General features: G+C 43.4%; 1 protein-coding gene across 1 annotated transcript; it reads right to left on the reverse strand.

Annotated features, from left to right (window-relative positions):
• Positions 1-280: 280 nt before the first annotated feature.
• On the reverse strand, positions 281-17107 carry LOC309568046 (uncharacterized protein; the record flags this gene model as incomplete). Its single annotated transcript, XM_082273626.1, has 5 exons — positions 16999-17107; positions 8427-8543; positions 5586-5729; positions 3907-4059; positions 281-393 (listed from the first exon to the last, which is right to left on the reverse strand). The coding sequence occupies exons 1-5, from the start codon at positions 17045-17047 to the stop codon at positions 281-283; spliced, it is 576 nt and encodes a 191-aa protein (XP_082129752.1). The 5' UTR covers positions 17048-17107.
• Positions 17108-18568: the final 1461 nt, after the last annotated feature.

Below are 18568 nucleotides of genomic sequence, written 5' to 3' on the forward strand. Positions count from 1 at the left end.
CCCTTTCCTCATCCCCCTCCCAACACAAATGTCCCCAAATCACCCCTCCTAGCACTCCCACCAAATTCCCCCTCTTAGAACAATTTTTTTCCCCCTGCCATCTGCCAAATTCCTCCTCCCAGCACAAATCTCCCTCCCCCCAATCTCCTCGCGACATCCCCCCCCCCTCCACTTTACATGATACCACAGTGCCAGGGCAGCCACCCCCTCCTGCCCATCCCTTGTCCCGGCCCTGATTACTGCACTCTGCACTTGTTGTCCAAATATGTTTTTGAACTTTTTAATTTTCAAAGAATTCAGTCCCAGTTTCTTCAAAGCCATAGAAGTACTCAAAATGTTCATATGCCAAAGTATTGGCACAGCCTTTAAAGGAAACGTCAGTTTCTGTTCCATCTGTAGAATGAAAAAGATAACAAAAAAAATCAAAAAATAAATACATACAAGCATATATTAATCAATAGTTACAGACACTTTACCTGAACCTTTCAGTAAATGTAAATGTGCATTAATAAATGTATGAAATGTAACAACAGACAGCAACAGTAACATTCAGAAAAGCTCCATATTTTATTTAAAAGCCATCTTTGAGCTTCAGTTAAAGTGTCACTAAACCCACCTCATAAAAAACTATCAATAAATGGTGTATTCCATGCTGTTCACACTCACTCAGTCACTATGAGATTCATTTTTTGTACTCTGTAAAAAACCTGGTTGATCCGGCTGTTCTCTATCCCCCCCCCCCCTGTCCATGTCCCCAATTCAGCTAGGGATTTTGCAGTGCGGTGTTGGCAGCTCTGCACATGCTCAGTTTTCAGTGAATTTCTATGCTGAGCATTTCCTCCCTATCACATCTGAGCAGCCCATGTGACTATAGAGTCACACATGTGGGCGTATACACAGTGGTAAATGACAGCCCACTCCCTCCCTCCTCCTCCATGCCCACTAACCAGCTAAACACAATGGGGGTGGGATATTACATGTAGATTGATGGAGGCTTCACCTCCCTCTTATTCTAAGACACAGGCTGGAGGGGCGTAACACAGCCTGTGACTGGCAGAAATCTGGCCACACCATGTTATTGCCGAAAAAATAATCAGGATTTGATTTCAAATTTATATTTGTATGACGATTTAACCACTTGCCGACCGCTTACTATATATATATATATATATATATATATATATATATATATATATAGGGAGAGAGAGAGAGAGAGAGAGATAGATAGATAGATAGATAGATAGATAGATAGATAGATAGATAGATAGATAGATAGATAGATAGATAGATAGATACAAGGCTTTTTTTCAGCGGGAACGCGGGGGAACGCAGTTCCGGCACCTCCAATGGGTGCTGGACAGTCTACTGATGCTGGCTGCTGGGAGATCTATTGTTGCTGGAGAGGATCTATTTTTGCATGGCAATCTATTGTTGGGGGAGGATCTTTTGGTACTGAGGGTTAAGTGTTGCTAGCAGGGATCTACTGTTTAGGGAGGGGTCCACTGTTTCTGGCTGCTAGAGAGTCTATTGATGCTGGCTGCTGGGAGATCTTTTTCTGCTGATGAGAGTTTATTGCTGCTGGGGGGGGGTCTATTGCTGCTGGCTGTGGGGGATCTATTTTATAGCTTTTCTTGTTATCATAATCTAATCCTATACATTCCAATACAAAATTATACTTGGCTCTATATTCTCTATAAGGGGCTGTACTGGAAGCTGGGTAGGGGGTGGAACCAAGGGTAAGTGCTCGGACGTTGGAAGGGGTGGAACCAAGGGTCAGTGCTCGGACGTTGGAAGGGGTGGAACCAAGGGTCAGTGCTCGGAGGTTGGAAGGGGTGGAACCAAGGTTAAGTGCTCGGACGTTGGAAGGGGTGGAACCAAGGGTCAGTGCTCGGAGGTTGGAAGGGGTGGAACCAAGGGTAAGTGCTCGGAGGTTGGAAGGGGTGGAACCAAGGGTAAGTGCTCGGAGGTTGGAAGGGGTGGAACCAAGGGTAAGTGCTCGGAGGTTGGAAGGGGTGGAACCAAGGGTTAGTGCTCAGAGGTGGGTAGGGGTAGAACCAAGGGTTAGTGCTCGGAGGTGGGTAGGGGGCGGAGACACAAAGTAACTTAGAAGGGGGAGTTCCTGCACCTATTCTCTGAGAAAAAAAAGCCCTGTATAGATAGATAGATAGATAGATAGATAGATAGATAGATAGATAGATAGATAGATAGATAGATAGATAGATAGATAGATAGATAGATAGATAGATAGATAGATAGATAGATAGATAGATAGATAGATAGATAGATAGATAGATAGATAGATACAACGGCAGGGTGGCTCGTACAGGCAAAACAAAGTATGGATATGTTGCTCGCTTGGTGGCAGCTAGGGGGCGAGCGCACGATCGTCAGCGGGGAAGCAGTTGCGTGTGTCAGGCTGCTCCGATTGCCACCTGACACCCGCGATCGCTCCCCGCTGAGAGAGAAGGACGGTCGGCTGTTGTAAACACAGCCGACCATTCTTCTCCCTGGAATGGTCATAGAGCCCATGTGAGCCTTCTATATAGGATAACATGTCTCTATAGTTATTTCAGAAGCCACGCCCCCCACAGTTAGATTTACTCCCCTAGGCTCACATTTAACCCCTTGATCACCCACAGGGTTAACCCCTTCCCTGCCAGTGTCATTATTACAGTGACAGTGCATATTTTTAGCACTGATTACTGTAGTAATGTCACTGATACCCCCAAAAGTGTCAAAAATGTCAGTTAGGGGTCCTATCTGTCCGCCGCAATGTCGCAGTACCGCAAAAATCGCAGATCGCCGCCATTACAAGGAAAAAAAAAAAAAAATAAAAATTACATAAATCTTTCCCGTAGTTAGTAGACACGATAACTTTTGCGCAAACCAATCAAAATACGCTTATTGCGATTTTTTTTACCAAAAATATGTAGCAGAAAACAAATTGGCCTAAAATGTTGAAAAATTTTGATTTTTACATTTTTTTTTTTGGAGAATGTCATATAGCAGAATGTGAAAAATATTGTTTCAATTTGTCAATTTTTTTGGGGGGTACAGTGACCGCGCAATTATCCGTTAAAGTAACGCAGTGCCGAATCGTAAAATAGGGCCTGGTCATTAAGGGGGCAAATCCTTCCGGTCTAAAAGTGGGTAAAACAATTCATTGATATTATGTATTTATTTATTTTTTACTCTGTATTGCAAAGGCTGTTTTTTTTTATTATTTTGAACATGTTACCAGCAGCAGAGAACTAGACGCTCCCCCTGCTTATGTTTCCCTGCAGACAGGCTGGGAGAGAGCTGGGTCATGTGACAGCTGTATACTGATTAGGAAAAATTTACTTTTTTTTTAATTAAAACAATTACAGTGCCATCATCCACATATAGAAAGAGAAGGGACAATGTAAAATAAACAGTGTGTGTTTAGTATCACTTTAGGTGACTTTTCCTAGGCTGAGGTTATGTCATCAGTCTGCTGCAAGCAGGAGGAAGCATTTCCTCAGTCTCCTCTCCTTCATTGATCAGACCGCAACATTGTAATTTTGCAGCAAGGTACAAGGTAGGGGGTTGAAATTGTAAACACATCGAAAATCTAAGCAGACACCAGGATTTAAATTATTGTGATTTCTGTGACTGCTCAAAGTGTTCGGGTGGCCATACACACAGAAAGATATAAAAGATCCCCCCTATCTAGGCTATTGTATTATCTGATTGGATGCAGCCAACAATTTTTTACCCAGCTTGATTTTTCAATCGAAGGATGTCGGATGGAAGGAGGTTGGTAATAAAAAAGGTAAACAGTGCAGGACCAGTTTTTTACTGACTCGTTACTTAGCATGTATTTCCCCTGCAAATTTCACTAAAATCACTCTGCTCATCCCTACCATTAATTAATAATTCAATTACCTTGTTTCCTGCGAGATCCTCCATAATTGACACACAGAGTCTCATCACCTCTACACTTCTGTGTCTGTCTGGAGCTGCATCCATCCGCAGTGTCTTCTACGTAGCAAGATTCACATATTTTACCATTATACGGTTCATCTTCATCACTGGGTACTGAAGGATCAAGAAAGAATACTTAATCATGTAAAGGCCATCTTCACATAGCATACTCTTAGCTCTTATTTGTTCTGGGTGTTTCAGGGTTCTCTGTACATAGCCTTCTCCTGACCTCTGCCCCCTGTATGGTAGACTGTACATAGAATACTCCTGACCTCTGCCTTCTGTATGGTAGACTGTACATAGAATACTCCTGACCTCTGCCTTCTGTATGGTAGACTGTACATAGAATACTCCTGACCTCTGCCTTCTGTATGTTAGACTGTGCATAGCATACTCCTAACCTCTGCCCTCTGTATGAAAGACTGTACAAAGCATACTCCTGACCTCTGCACTCTTTATGGTAGACTGTACAAAGCATACTCCTGACCTGTGCACTCCCTATGGTAGGTTGTACATACTATACTCCTGACCTCTGCCTTCTGTATGGTAGACTGTATATAACATATTCCTGACCTCTGAACTCTGTTTTGTACACTGTACTTAGCGTTCTCCTGACCACTGCACTCTGTATGCTAGACTGTACATAGCCTTCTTCTGACCTCTGCACTCTGTATGACAGACTGTACATAACATACTCCTGACCTCTGCACTCTGTATGGTAGACTGTACATAGCATGCTCCTGACCTCTGCACTCTGTATGGTAGACTGTACATAGCATACTCCTGACCTGTGCACTCCATATGGTAGATTGTACATACTATACTCCTGACCTCTGCACTCTGTATGGTGGACAGTACATAACATACTCCTGACCTCTGTTCTATGTATGGTAGACTGTACATAGCAAACTCCTGACCTCTGCCCTCTGCATGGTGGACAGTACATAGCATACTCCTGCCCTCTGCCCTCTTTATAGTAGACTGTACATAGCATACTCCTGACCTCTGAACTCTGTTTGGTAGACTGTACATAGCATACTCCAGACCTCTGCACTGTCTATGGTGGACAGTATATAACATACTCCTGACCTCTGCACTCTGTATGGTAGACTGTACATACCATATTCCTGCCCTCTGTACATTAGTCTGTACATAGCATACCCCTGACCACTGATCTCTGTATGGTAGACAGTACATAACATACTCCTGACCTCTGCATGCTGTATATCAGACTGTACATAGCATACTCCTGACCACTGCACTCTGTATGGTAGACTGTACATAACATACTCCTGACCACTGCACTCTGTATGGTAGACTGTACATAACATACTACTGACCTTTACACTCTGTTTAGTAGACTGTACATAGCATACTCCTGAACCCTACACTCTGTATATTAAACTTATTTACATTGGTACACTGGACCAATGTATGTAGGCAATACACATCATATCTGGATCTCAGCTGTTAGGTATAGGAGTCTAGGCAAAGTTTAGGGTTTGGGGTTAGGGTAAATGTAAACCAAAACAAATCAAAGGTGGGGAGATGGGCACTTCAAAATCCACGTGGCCCCGGACTTTGTTGGTTCTGTTCCAGGTCACTTTACTTACTATAATAATCCAGGTCACTTTACTTACTATAATAATCCAGGTTGCACATCTCCCCATCGCAGCAGGTGATGTAGGACTGCAGATATGTCCCATTCATGGAAATGCACAGCCAGGAATTGCATTCTATCGGAAACCGGCAGCCTTTGTAAAAAAAATTTGTCCTTTCCAACCCTGGTGTAATGAGACAAGAGACTTCTGTTAACGCCGTAAACAAGAGGATCTTGCAAAATGTCTTGGCTGCAAAATGCATTGGACACCTCAACAAAACTGGACCCCTTCACCCTTCCATGCCACATATTTAGGACTTGTACTCATGGCATTCAGCTAGTTTAGGAATGGTGTGTACAGCAAAGCTGTCACTGCGCCTTTGTTGAGCTTTCAACATTCTCCAAAACAGTTTTGATGAAGTCTTTAACCACCCCAGCATGTTACACCCCCTTATTATCATTTTTCATTGTTCAGCACTGTGATAGTAGGACTGACAATTACTCCATCATGCAACGCTGTACCCAAATTAATTTTATATCATTACCCAGACCAGTAATGCAGAAGGGTGGATCTGAGGGATGAAAAAAGGGGATAAACAGTTGAAAAAATCAACGTATGGAGGAAAGAGGCAGCTACCCTATATAGGTCCTGACTCCTGAGTAAACCTAGTTGGTGAAAAAAAAAACAGGGGGCGCCTCTATCTAAGTGTGGAGTTGGAAACAACTATTTGGTAGTGATGAAGAAATATAGCACTCACATTTAATGGAGGAAATATCAGCTTGTCATCTGTGGAAGTCTTAACATCTCTAGCAGCAGTGGCGGTTGGTGCTCCATGGGCCGGGGGGGCGGCAGATGGACCACACCATACCCCCCCCAACCACACTAGCTCCAGCCCGCACACCATACACCCCCCCCCCCTCCCGGTTCCCAACTCACTCACCCTGGACTGGCAGGCAGCGGCGGCGGTGGCAGCTCCCCCTCAGTCTCCTCCGTGGGTCAGGCTTCCCCTGCGTCTCCTCCCTCCTCCTCCTTGGCCAATAGCATGGCTTCTCCTTTTGGCCAATCAGGAAATGGGTCTCAGGACCCGCTTCCTGATTGGCCAGGAAGACCCCAAGCCAACCCTTTTTTGAAGCCTATTAGAGCCTCTGGCTCTAATAACGAGCTTCACAAAAAAACCCCATTGGAATCCATGCCTCTGGCGCCCTGCATGTAGATTAGGGGGCCGGACGCATGGATAGGGGGTGGCGCCCCTGCGTCCCCAATGGACCGCCACTGTCTAGCAGAGATCGGCAGGCAAGCCGCTGGTGTTGTGCAGAGATCAGACGGGAAGCTGCTGGGTGGTTAGAAAGAAGAAGCGCTGAAGAATGCAGAGGCCACCATCGTGGTGTGCATCAGCATCTAGGTGTCCTTGGCTTGCTTGACACTCTTCTGAAATGCAGAGTTGGGCCAGGAAGCGGCTGGGCAGAAACAGACAGGAGCGCTGTGGCTGGGAAAGCTAAACCGCGTGGAACGCTCTAGAGCAGCTGCTTCTCGTTGTCCTTGGCTGGCTCACAGCCATACACCCTTCCACAGCAGCCCAGGGCCAGCCAGCCAGCCAACTAGCCACCCACATCCACAGGCCCTGTACCAGCCAGCCAGCCACAGGCACTATACCAGTGAGCCAGCCAGCCACCCACAGGCCTCGTACCAGCCAGCCAGCCACCCACAGGCCTCGTACCAGCCAGCCAGCCACCCACAGGCCCTGTACCTGCCAGCCACAGGCACTGTACCAGCCAGCCAGCCACCCACAGGCACTGTACCAGCCAGCCACCCACAGCCCCTGTGCCAGCCAGCCACCCACAGGCCCTGTACCTGCCAGCCACAGGCACTGTACCAGCCAGCCAGCCACCCACAGGCACTGTACCAGCCAGCCACCCACAGCCCCTGTGCCAGCCACCCACCCACCAAAGGGAGCCATTTTGCCAGCCAACCGCCCACCACAGTGTGCCAGCCAGCCAGCCATTCACCACAGGGTGCCATCCAGCCATCCATCCACCACAGTGTGCCAGCCAGCCAGCCATTCACCACAGGGTGCCTGCCAGCCAGCCATCCACCACAGGGTGCCAGCCATTTACCACAGGGTGCCAGCAAGCCAGCCATTAAGCATTAAACAAAAATTAACATGTTCAGTACCAGATTTGTGTCAAAAATTGTCTTTATTTTTCAAAACTTTAAATGTACAAAATATCGGTCCATATCGGCCGATACCGATATGTTGTGACCAAAATATCTGTATCGGCCCTGAAAAAATCATATCGGTCTATCCCTACTTTTAAAATTAGGACACTTATCTGTCCTGGAATCTAGCGATGTCGGCAATGCAGCTCATCGGCTCTCGGGTGCTGCCGTTGCCATTGTCTGTAAGGGAAACCGGCAGTGAAGCCTTGAGGCTTCACAGCCGGTTCTCCGCTGCGCTTTCAGAATGGCCCATTGGCGGGAGAAGGAGGAGGGGGCCAAACTTCCGAGTGATTGCACCGCGGCCCGATCTCCCGGAAGTGGGGTTAGGTACCCCACTAACCCCCCCCCCCCTCCGGGAGTGGGGGCAGGTAACTGTCAAAAACAGGTATTTGCTCCCCCCTTCCCCCGAAAGGTGCCAAATGTGGCACCGGAGGGGGGGGGCGGGGAGTAAGATAAGGGGAACTTCCACTTTTGGGTGGAACTTCGCTTTAAACCCAAAGATGCGGATAACAATAACAAATAGCATCGCTGGCATTGAACTCACCTTATAGAGTATCCTGCTTGCTTATGGCTCCTTGAAATAACACTTTAACATCGAAATTCCCTTTCCAATGAAAAACATTTAAATACGGCATATCAAAAACATAACATACTGGCATTTACCTTTCTGAAAAAAGCCAGACGCTGCGCCACACCCAACGCTGTCGCCGCACTCTATGGTGTCTTCAGACGCACAGTGATCAGAGTATCGCTCCAAGCAGTGTTTGCATTCCAGGGCTTCTAGTGGGGGCAACAAGAGGAAGAGATCAATATAACAATCTTTAAGGATAGTTTACAGACGGGTATGGTGCCAGCCGATTGGAAAAAAGCCAACGTGGTACCAATATTTAAAAAGGGGCCGAGATATATCCCGGGTAACTATAGGCCGGTCAGCCTAACATCTGTAGTCTGCAAGATTTTGGAGGGGATGTTAAGGGACCACATACAAGACTTTAGTAATGAAAATGGTATTATAAGTATTAATCAGCACGGATTTATGAAAAATTGTTCTTGCCAAACCAATCTATTAACCTTCTACGATGAAGTGAGCAGCCACCTAGATAAAGGTAAGCCTGTGGATGTGGTGTATCTGGATTTTGCAAAGGCCTTTGACACCGTTCCCCACAAACGCTTACTGTACAAACTAAGGAAGGTAGGTATGGACCATAAGGTGAGTACCTGGATAGAGAACTGGCTCCAGGGGAGAGTACAGAGGGTGGTGATTAATGGGAAGTACTCGGATTGGGCGGGTGTGGAAAGTGGGGTCCCCCAGGGTTCTGTCCTGGGACCAATCCTGTTTAATTTATTCATAAATGATCTAGAGGAGGGGATATCTAGCACAATCTCAGTATTTGCGGATGATACTAAATTAGGCATGCCAATATCTTCTATGCAGGATGTGGAAACCTTACAAGCAGACCTGAACAAAATAACGGAGTGGGCAACTACATGGCAGATGAGGTTTAATGTTGAAAAATGTAAAGTAATGCACTTGGGGGCCAGAAACCAGAAAGCAAGCTACTCAATAGGGGGGGAACCTCTGGGTGAGTCTAGGATGGAAAAAGACTTGGGGGTACTGGTAGACAACAGGCTTGGTAGTGGCATGCAATGCCAAGCAGCTGCAAGCAAAGCCAACAGAATACTGGGATATATAAAAAAGGGGATTCACTCCAGAAATAAAGAGATTATTCTTCCGCTCTACAAGACTCTGGTCCGGCCACATCTGGAGTATGCTGTCCAGTTCTGGGCACCGGTCCTCAGGAAGGATGTGCTGGAACTGGAGAAAGTCCAGAGAAGGGCAACAAAAATAATTAGGGGAATGGAGGACATCAGCTATGAGGAAAGACTACAAGCACTGAACTTATTCTCTCTGGAGAAGAGACGATTGAGGGGGGATATGATATCAATGTACAAATACTGTACTGGTGACCCTAGCATAAGGAACAAACTATTCAGAGAAAGGAGATACAATAAGACACGTGGCCACTCACTAAAACTAGAGGAAAGGCGTTTTAACCTTAAAATGCGTAAGGGGTTCTTCACTGTAAGAGCGGTAAGGATGTGGAATTCTCTTCCACAAGCAGTCGTATCAGCAGGAAGCATTGATAGTTTCAAAAAACTATTAGATGGGCGCCTTAGAGATCACAACATACAGGGGTATACAATGTACAACATACAGGGGTATACAACGTACAACATACAGGGGTATACAATGTATGGTTAACAGCAAACACACACACACATCATAGGTTGAACTGGATGGACTGATGTCTTTTTTCAACCTCACTAACTATGTAACTATGTAACTATGTAACAATTTAGGATAATGGGAAAGAGCAGAGACATTAGGAAAATCAGAGAGACCGATGGCAGAAATGTGTGCGTGGCTGTGTCACAAACACAATAGATCTGGTCTGGCCACAAATATTAAATGTTATTTTTCCAGGGGATGAGCAGAGGGTGTGCCGGGGGTGCCTAGGCACACCCTAGTCACCCTCTGCAGTGCCAATTTCCCCTGCTTCTTGGCACCCCCTGTCTCCCTCCATGCAATGCTACCACCTTCCCTATTCTTCTCACCCACCAGGTGCTGCGGGGGATGTTTCAGGAAGGAGAGCGGAGGAAGGGACCAGTAAATATTTAATTTACCAGCCCGTTCCTTTTCTGAATGAACACAGCGAGTGATCTGTACCGGTCGCTTATGTGTTCATTCTTAACTGAAACATAGTAAATTATGTTTGCTATGCTTTATTTTGTGAATGAACAGGAGGCGGCTCAGCACAGAGCGCTTCCCATTAGTTCAGTCCAGTGCAGCTGAGGCTGGGACTGGGAAGCTCTGGCCTCAGTTCTTTTCTCTGTCTCAAAAGTGAGACATCAGGGGTCTGTTTAAACCCTTGATATTTCACCAACCCCCCCCCCCCCCAAAGAGGCTCCTAAAAAAAAAATAAGTTGTCGGATACATCTTTGCTTTCTGTATTTTATTTGGACCTCATCGTATTGCTGTTACTGCGTTTGGTCAGTGTCATTTTTAACTATTTTTGTAACTTTGCATTTTTAATTAAAGACCTTTTATATTGATTGCTACACTATGAGTATCTCCCTATTTTTTATTTGGATTTTCATATATTGATGCCACAGTTCCATATGAGGAGACTCTTTGCATTGGTTGATTTGTTCTTCAGGATCAAAAGGGTCCAAGACACCAGTAGCTACATGCGCTATTACTGTCTTATAACCTGGATAGCTCTGGTGAGTGTGCATTTTATTTAAACAGTGGAGGACAACGTTCACGAGTGATACAAACCTTTTTGTTCTTTGCACTGGGACACTTTTCTTGTTTTTTCCTGATATTTTATTCATATTTTTCTGATATGCTTTTCGTATTTTTTGGATTCACATTGGACTTTCTAATATGTTTAACCAGTTTACGACCGCCCGCCGCAGATGTACTGCGGCAGGCAGCCGCTCCCAGGCAAATCGCCGTAACTGTACGGCGCTCGCTCTCGGGAGGCTAGGGGGGCCTCCCGGTGTTCAGGAACTACAATTCCCATCATGCCTAGGCATGTATGTGAATCAGTGTTAATTTCGTCGACTAAATATGACTAAAACACTTGCAGAAGACTAAAATGGGACTAAAACTAAAATGCCATTTTAGTTCTAAGACTAAGACTAAAACTAAATTGAAATTTGCTGCCAAAATTAACACTGATGTGAATGTCAGAGTTTTACAACGCCTCATGGGATGTGTAGTTCCGCAACAGCTGGAGGGCCGTAGTTTAGAGACTCCTGTTATACAGACTTATATAGACTATGCAATGTTATTGAGTCGCAGAAAAATTGCTTTGCAGCGTCCATGTTTGTGCCGCTTTCATTAATCTACAATGTATGCAATGTATGCATGCTCCTTGCCATTCTCACCCTGTTTTGCATTATTGACTTATAACCACTTGCCGACGGCGCGCTCCCGCGTGGTCACGGACCCCCCCGCGCGTGTGACCGGCGGACCCGATGTCCGCCGGTCACTCAGCTATCGTCGGGGTAGAGGGAGAAAGTCAGGCGGCTAGTGTAAACAAGCCGCCTGTCATTCTCCCCTGTGTAGAAACTGTGATCACACGGTTCTACTATGTAGGACCGTTGATCACTGTTTCTACAGCTCAACAGACAGCCAATCACAGTTAGAATCACGCCCCTAGGGACACACACAGCCCATCCCTCTCAGCCCCTCACAAGCAAAGTGACGTAGGGGTACGTCACTAGCCTGTGAGGCTCTGGGGAGCGAGCGCGCGCCGCCGGCGGCGCGCTCCCGCGTGGTCACGGACCCCCCCGCGCGTGTAACCGGCGGACCCGATGTCCGCCGGTCACTCAGCTATCGTCGGGGTAGAGGGAGAAAGTCAGGCGGCTTGTGTAAACAAGCCGCCTGTCATTCTCCCCTGTGTAGAAACTGTGATCACACGGTTCTACTATGTAGGACCGTTGATCACTGTTTCTACAGCTCAAGCCACAGCCAATCACAGTTAGAATCACGCCCCTAGGGACACACACAGCCCCTCCCTCTCAAATAAAGTTAACCCCTTCACTGCCAATGTATTTTTACAGTAACAGTGCATATGTATAGCACTGATTACTGTAGAAATGTCACTGGTAACCCCAAAAGTGTCAAAAATGTCAGTCAAGGGTCCGATCTGTCCGCCACAATGTCGCAGTACCGCAAAAAAAATCGCAGATTGCCGCCATTACGCGTTAAAAAAAAAACCAACAAAAATGACAAAAATCTTTCCCTTTGTTAGTAAACGCGATAACTTTTGCGCAAACCAATCAAAATACGCTTTTTGCGATTTTTTTTACCAAACATAGGTAGCATAAAACAAATTGGCCGAAAATTTTAAAAAATTTTGATTTTTACATTTTTTTTTGGGGAATTTCATATAAAAAATGTGAAAAATATTGTTATTTTTGCAAAATTGACGCTCTTTTTTTGTTTATAGCGCGTGATCAAAAAATCGCACAGGTGATCAAATACCACCAAAAGAAAGCTCTGTTTGTGGGGAAAAAAGGACGTCAAATTCGTTTAGGTACAGTGTCGCACGACTGCGCAATTGTCCGTTAAAGTCACGCAGTGCCGAATCGCAAAATACCCCCTGGTCTTTTAGCAGCCAAATCCTCCGGGGCTTAAGTGGTTAACCGGTTGCCGACCGCCTGCCGCCTTTTTACTGCGGCAGTGTGGCCCTCCTGCACAAACCGACGTACACCTATATCTCTCGTGTGCCTGCAGCTAGGGGGCGAGCGTGCACCGCTGGTGGCACCCCCGTTCGTCAGTGGGGAAGCCGATGCACGGGGCAGGCAGGTCCGATTGCCGTCAGCCACCTGTGATCGCTCCCCGCTGAGAGAGAAGGACAGGCAGCTGTTGTAAACACAGCTGACCGTTCTTCTCCCTGGAATGATCATAGAGCCCCTGTGATCCTTCTATATAGGATCACATGTCTCTATGGTCATTTCAGAAGCCACGCCCCCCCCCCACAGTTAGAATCACTCCCCTAGGCTCACATTTAACCCCTTGATCACCCATAATGTTAACCCCTTCCATGCCAGTGTCATTATTACAGTAACAGTGCATATTTTTAGCACTGATTACTGTAGTAATATCACTGGTCCTCCAAAAAATGTAAAAAATGTCAGTTAGGGGTCCGATCTGTCCACCGCAATGTTGCAATCCCGCTAAAAATCGCAGATCGCTGCCATTACTAGTAAAAAAAAAAAAAAAGAAAAAAAGAATAAAAAATGACATAAATCTTTCCCGTAGTTAGTAGATGCAATAACTTTTGCGCAAACCAGTCAAAATAAGCTTATTGTGATTTTTTTTACCAAAAATATGTAGCAGAAAACAATTTTACCTAAAGTGTTAAAAAAATGTTGATTTTTATTTATTTATTTTTTTTGAGAATGTCATATAGCAGAATGTGAAAAATATTGTTTTTTTTTTTTCAAAATTGTCGCTTTTTTTTGTTTATAGCGCAAAAAATAAAAATCGCACAGGTGATCAAATACCACCAAAAGAAAGCTCTGTTTGTGGGAAAAAAAGGTCATAAATGTTTTTTGGGTATAGCACCGCACAACCGCACAATTGCCTGGTAAAGTAACACAGTGCCGAATCGCAAAATAGGGCCTGGTCAGGAAGGGGGTAAAACCTTCTGGGGCTGAAGTGATAAATTAGTTGTTTTCTGAGTACTAAGAAAAGCTAATTGTTGTTTCAATGTTGTTATGCGCACCACACCATGCGTTTTCTGTATACTATATTCCATGGTATGGCAGTTATTGTACATTCCTATGTTAAACATCAATAAAAACTTTGAACAAGAAAAAGTTCATGCCCACTTTTGCATTACGTTAGGTACAGCCCTCGATATATTCGATGAAGTGTCAAATATACATGTAAAAAAATTGAAAAATAATTGGCTTAAAACCTACCAGCATGTCTTTGGAGTGTGAGAGGAAACCAGAGTAGTCAGACTTGATGAATATCATTCAAATGTACTTCAAAATGTAATTTGCTTTTAACATTACATTTTGAAACAAATTGGCTTTTTTAACCACTTGCCGACCGCCGCACGACTATCTACGTCGGCGGTCAGCCCCTCACAGGCAAACTAACGTAGGGCTACGTTGCTTGCTTGTGAGGGTCTAGGGAGCGAGCGCGCGCCCCCGGAGGCGCGCTCCCGCTCCCGCGTGGTCACGGACCCCCCCGCGCGTGTGACCAGCGGACCCGATGTCCGGCGGCCACTCGGCGATCGGCGGGGGAGAGGGAGAATGTCAGGCAGCTTGTGTAAACAAGCCACCTGTCATTCTCCTCGCTGCAAAGACACTGATCACATGGATCTACTATGTAGATCCGTTGATCAGTGTCCTTACAGCTGAAGCCACAGCCAATCACAGTAAGAATCACGCCCCTAGGGACACACACAGCCCCTCCCTCCCAAATAAAGTTAACCCCTTCACTACCAGTGTATTTTTACAGTAACAGTGCATATATATAGCACTGATTACTGTAGAAATGTCACTGGTAACCCCAAAAGTGTCAAAAATGTCAGTCAAGGGTCCGATCTGTCCGCCAAAATGTCGCAGTAACGCAAAAAAAATCGCAGATCGCCGCCATTACGGGTGAAAAAAAAAAACAACAAAAATGACAAAAATCTTTCCCTTTGTTAGTAAACGCGATAACTTTTGCGCAAACCAATCAAAATACGCTTTTTGCGATTTTTTTTACCAAACATAGGTAGCATAAAACAAATTGGCCGAAAATGTTAAAAAATTTTGATTTTTACATTTTTTTGGGGGGGAATTTCATATAAAAAAATGTGAAAAATATTGCTATTTTTGCAAAATTGACGCTCTTTTTTTGTTTATAGCGCGTGATCAAAAAATCGCACGGGTGATCAAATACCACCAAAAGAAAGCTCTGTTTGTGGGAAAAAAAGGACGCCAAATTTGTTTAGGTACAGCGTCGCACGACCGCGCAATTGTCCGTTAAAGTCACGCAGTGCCAAATCGCAAAATACCCCCTGGTCGGAATGGGGGTAAAATCTTCCGGGGCTTAAGTGGTTAATTAAAAATCACTGTTAGAAATTCATTTGTTAGAAAAAAAATTTCTATCCTGCCCCTAAAATTTTCCCCTCACTCTGGTCAAAAACGAATGTTAATTTGACCCCACTAACAATTATAATATAAAACAAATGTTCTTAAAACAAAATTTTAAAAGTACATTCTACTAATGTATGTCCGCCTTAACTGTCAGCTCTAATATTCTTCATTTCCACACAGGGAACAATTCCTCAGTCCTCTTACCCACTTTCTTTGGCAATGTTAACATTTATTTGGTTTATTAAATATGTTATATAAATAATTAGGACCGTATATCACACACCGATTTATATCCAGACATCCAAAATTATATATAAAGAGGGAGGGAGATATAAATAGACACAATATAGATGGAGAGAATGATAAAAAGACAGCTGAAGAGAAAGAAAGGGGGGATAAAAGAGACAGAGACAGGGAGGGCAAGAGAATATAGATAGATAGATAGATAGATAGATAGATAGATAGATAGATAGATAGATAGATAGATAGATAGATAGATAGATAGATAGATAGATAGATAGATAGATAGATAGATAGATAGTAGATAGATAGATAGATAGATAGATAGATAGATAGATAGATAGATAGATAGATAGATAGTAAATGGATAGATAGATAGATAGATAGATAGATAGATAGATAGATAGATAGATAGATAGATAGATAGATAGATAGAGATGCGATAGATAGATAGATAGATAGATAGATAGATAGATAGATAGATAGATAGATAGATAGATAGATAGATAGATAGATAGATAGATAGATAGATAGAGAGAGATGCGATAGATAGATAGATAGATAGATAGATAGATAGATAGATAGATAGATAGATAGAGAGAGATGCGATAGATAGATAAATAGATAGATAGATAGATAGATAGATAGATAGATAGATAGATAGATAGATAGATAGATAGATAGATAGATAGTAAATGGATAGATAGATAGATAGATAAATAGATAGATAGATAGATAGATAGATAGATAGATAGATAGATAGATAGATAGATAGATAGATAGATAGATAGATAGATAGATACTCTAGATAGTAGATGATAGATAGATAGATAGATAGATAGATAGATAGATAGATAGATAGATAGATAGATAGATAGATAGATAGATAGTAAATAGATAGATAGATAGATAGATAGATAGATAGATAGATAGATAGATAGATAGATAGATCGATAGTAAATAGATAGATAGATAGATAGATAGATAGATAGATAGATAGATAGATAGATAGATAGATAGAAAGAGATGCGATAGATAGATAGATAGATAGATAGATAGATAGATAGATAGATAGATAGATAGATAGATAGATAGATAGATAGAGAGAGATGCGATAGATAGATAAATAGATAGATAGATAGATAGATAGATAGATAGATAGATAGATAGATAGATAGATAGATAGATAGATAGATAGATAGATAGATAGATAGTAAATGGATAGATAGATAGATAGATAGATAGATAGATAGATAGATAGATAGATAGATAGATAGATAGATAGATAGATAGATAGATAGATAGATAGAACAAATATGCTTACCACTGGTACGTATTATAAACCAGAAGAAGGACACTATTAGAAGCTGCATTGTCGGCCAATAGTTTTAGGGGTCCGTTCCTCTCTCTATTTCTCTTTCTGTTCTCCAGTTCCAATGGTGGCTCTCAGCATTCTTATACATGAGAAAGAGAATGGGAGGGACGGTCATCGGTTTTCCTTCTGCATCACACCATCTTCCTCTTGGCAAGATTTCATAGACTTGACTTTAGACACCTTCAGTAAAGAAACATTGTGGCCTATATTTAAAGAGAAGAGCCGGTGCTGCCAAAATTAAGAGACATTATTACAGATCCTGCAATTAAGCTTCTGTTTGTATTATTATTAGGAATCCTGCAGGCAGTTTTCTTTCCTCCAGTTCTTCTAAATTAACCCAATGTACTCCAATCTACAAAAATTGGAGAAAAGTAAAGCTAGTGAAGTTAACCATATTCACCTGGACCTGCTTTTGGAAAGAGGTGCTTTGGCAATGGACAGATCTGCCAAGACCCAGAGACGTAGTTTTTCGGTCTCTTTTGCTGATATGTGGTTGGATGGAAGATTGTGTAGCTGGAATGAGATCCACTACAGAGACACATCGGGGTGCCAAGTCAAATTTAATTCCCTTGGCTAAGACTTCCTTCTCTAGTTAAATAAGCTTTCTGTTTAAAAGGTTCTTTACCCACTTGTCCATATTTCTTTCATGTGTCCTTCTATCACCCTTCCCCTTCCTCCCCAGTTCTGTTGTTATCGTTGGTCCTTTGTAGCCTGTTGGTGAATTTGTTGAACTCTCTTTCCTTTCCCTTAGAGTTGGGGTTTATCTGTAAAGGTTCTGCAACCGCTAGGATCTCAGGAGAGAGTTTTCAGGCCAAAGTTTGTTTTCTGTCTCAAAGCATCAATATAGAAGTGAGTCTGTCTCACCAATTCAATTAGCAGTATTTTTTTTAGCTCTTTGTAAAATTGTATGGGCTTCATGACCTCTACTGTTAAAACCAAAGACTGATAGGGGTAAGCCCATGATGTTGACACCGAAGGCTAAAATGTAGGGTGTTCCTGTAATCTGCACATTTTCTTGCCATTTTCTCATTTTTCTGCACCAGTTTCAAGGTATACACACCAAAATTGACAATATGTCTGTGAAGGTTCTCATTCTTCTAAGTTATAGTATAGCTAGTAACAGTAACTTACACTCCAATGAACTTGTAATATTGAAGATGTTTCAAAGTTTATCCAAGCCACTTCTTCATATCTAATGATTGTCAAGGACATAACCCAGACACCTTAATCCAATGACCATGGAAAGTATCCAGGCCAATTGTCGAAGACCAGCATGGGAAGTGTAAAAGTTGTGGAAGCACTATGTTCTAGTTACAAGCCCAAAAAGCAAAAATATAAAGTACAGCGCCAACAAATATTAAACACAAATGTTGAGAATTTCAGTTTGATAGAAGGTCCCACAAATGCAGATAATAAACCTCCAAAGATAAACGCCCAAAAGTCCAAAGTCCAACACCAGAGGATGGGATCAATAAAGCTGGGAAATATCACCACATGCACCAGATAAACGGGGTGTCTG

Source organism: Pelophylax lessonae, assembly GCF_965119305.1.
Source record: "Pelophylax lessonae genome assembly, chromosome: 12".
Lineage (NCBI taxonomy): Eukaryota > Metazoa > Chordata > Amphibia > Anura > Ranidae > Pelophylax > Pelophylax lessonae.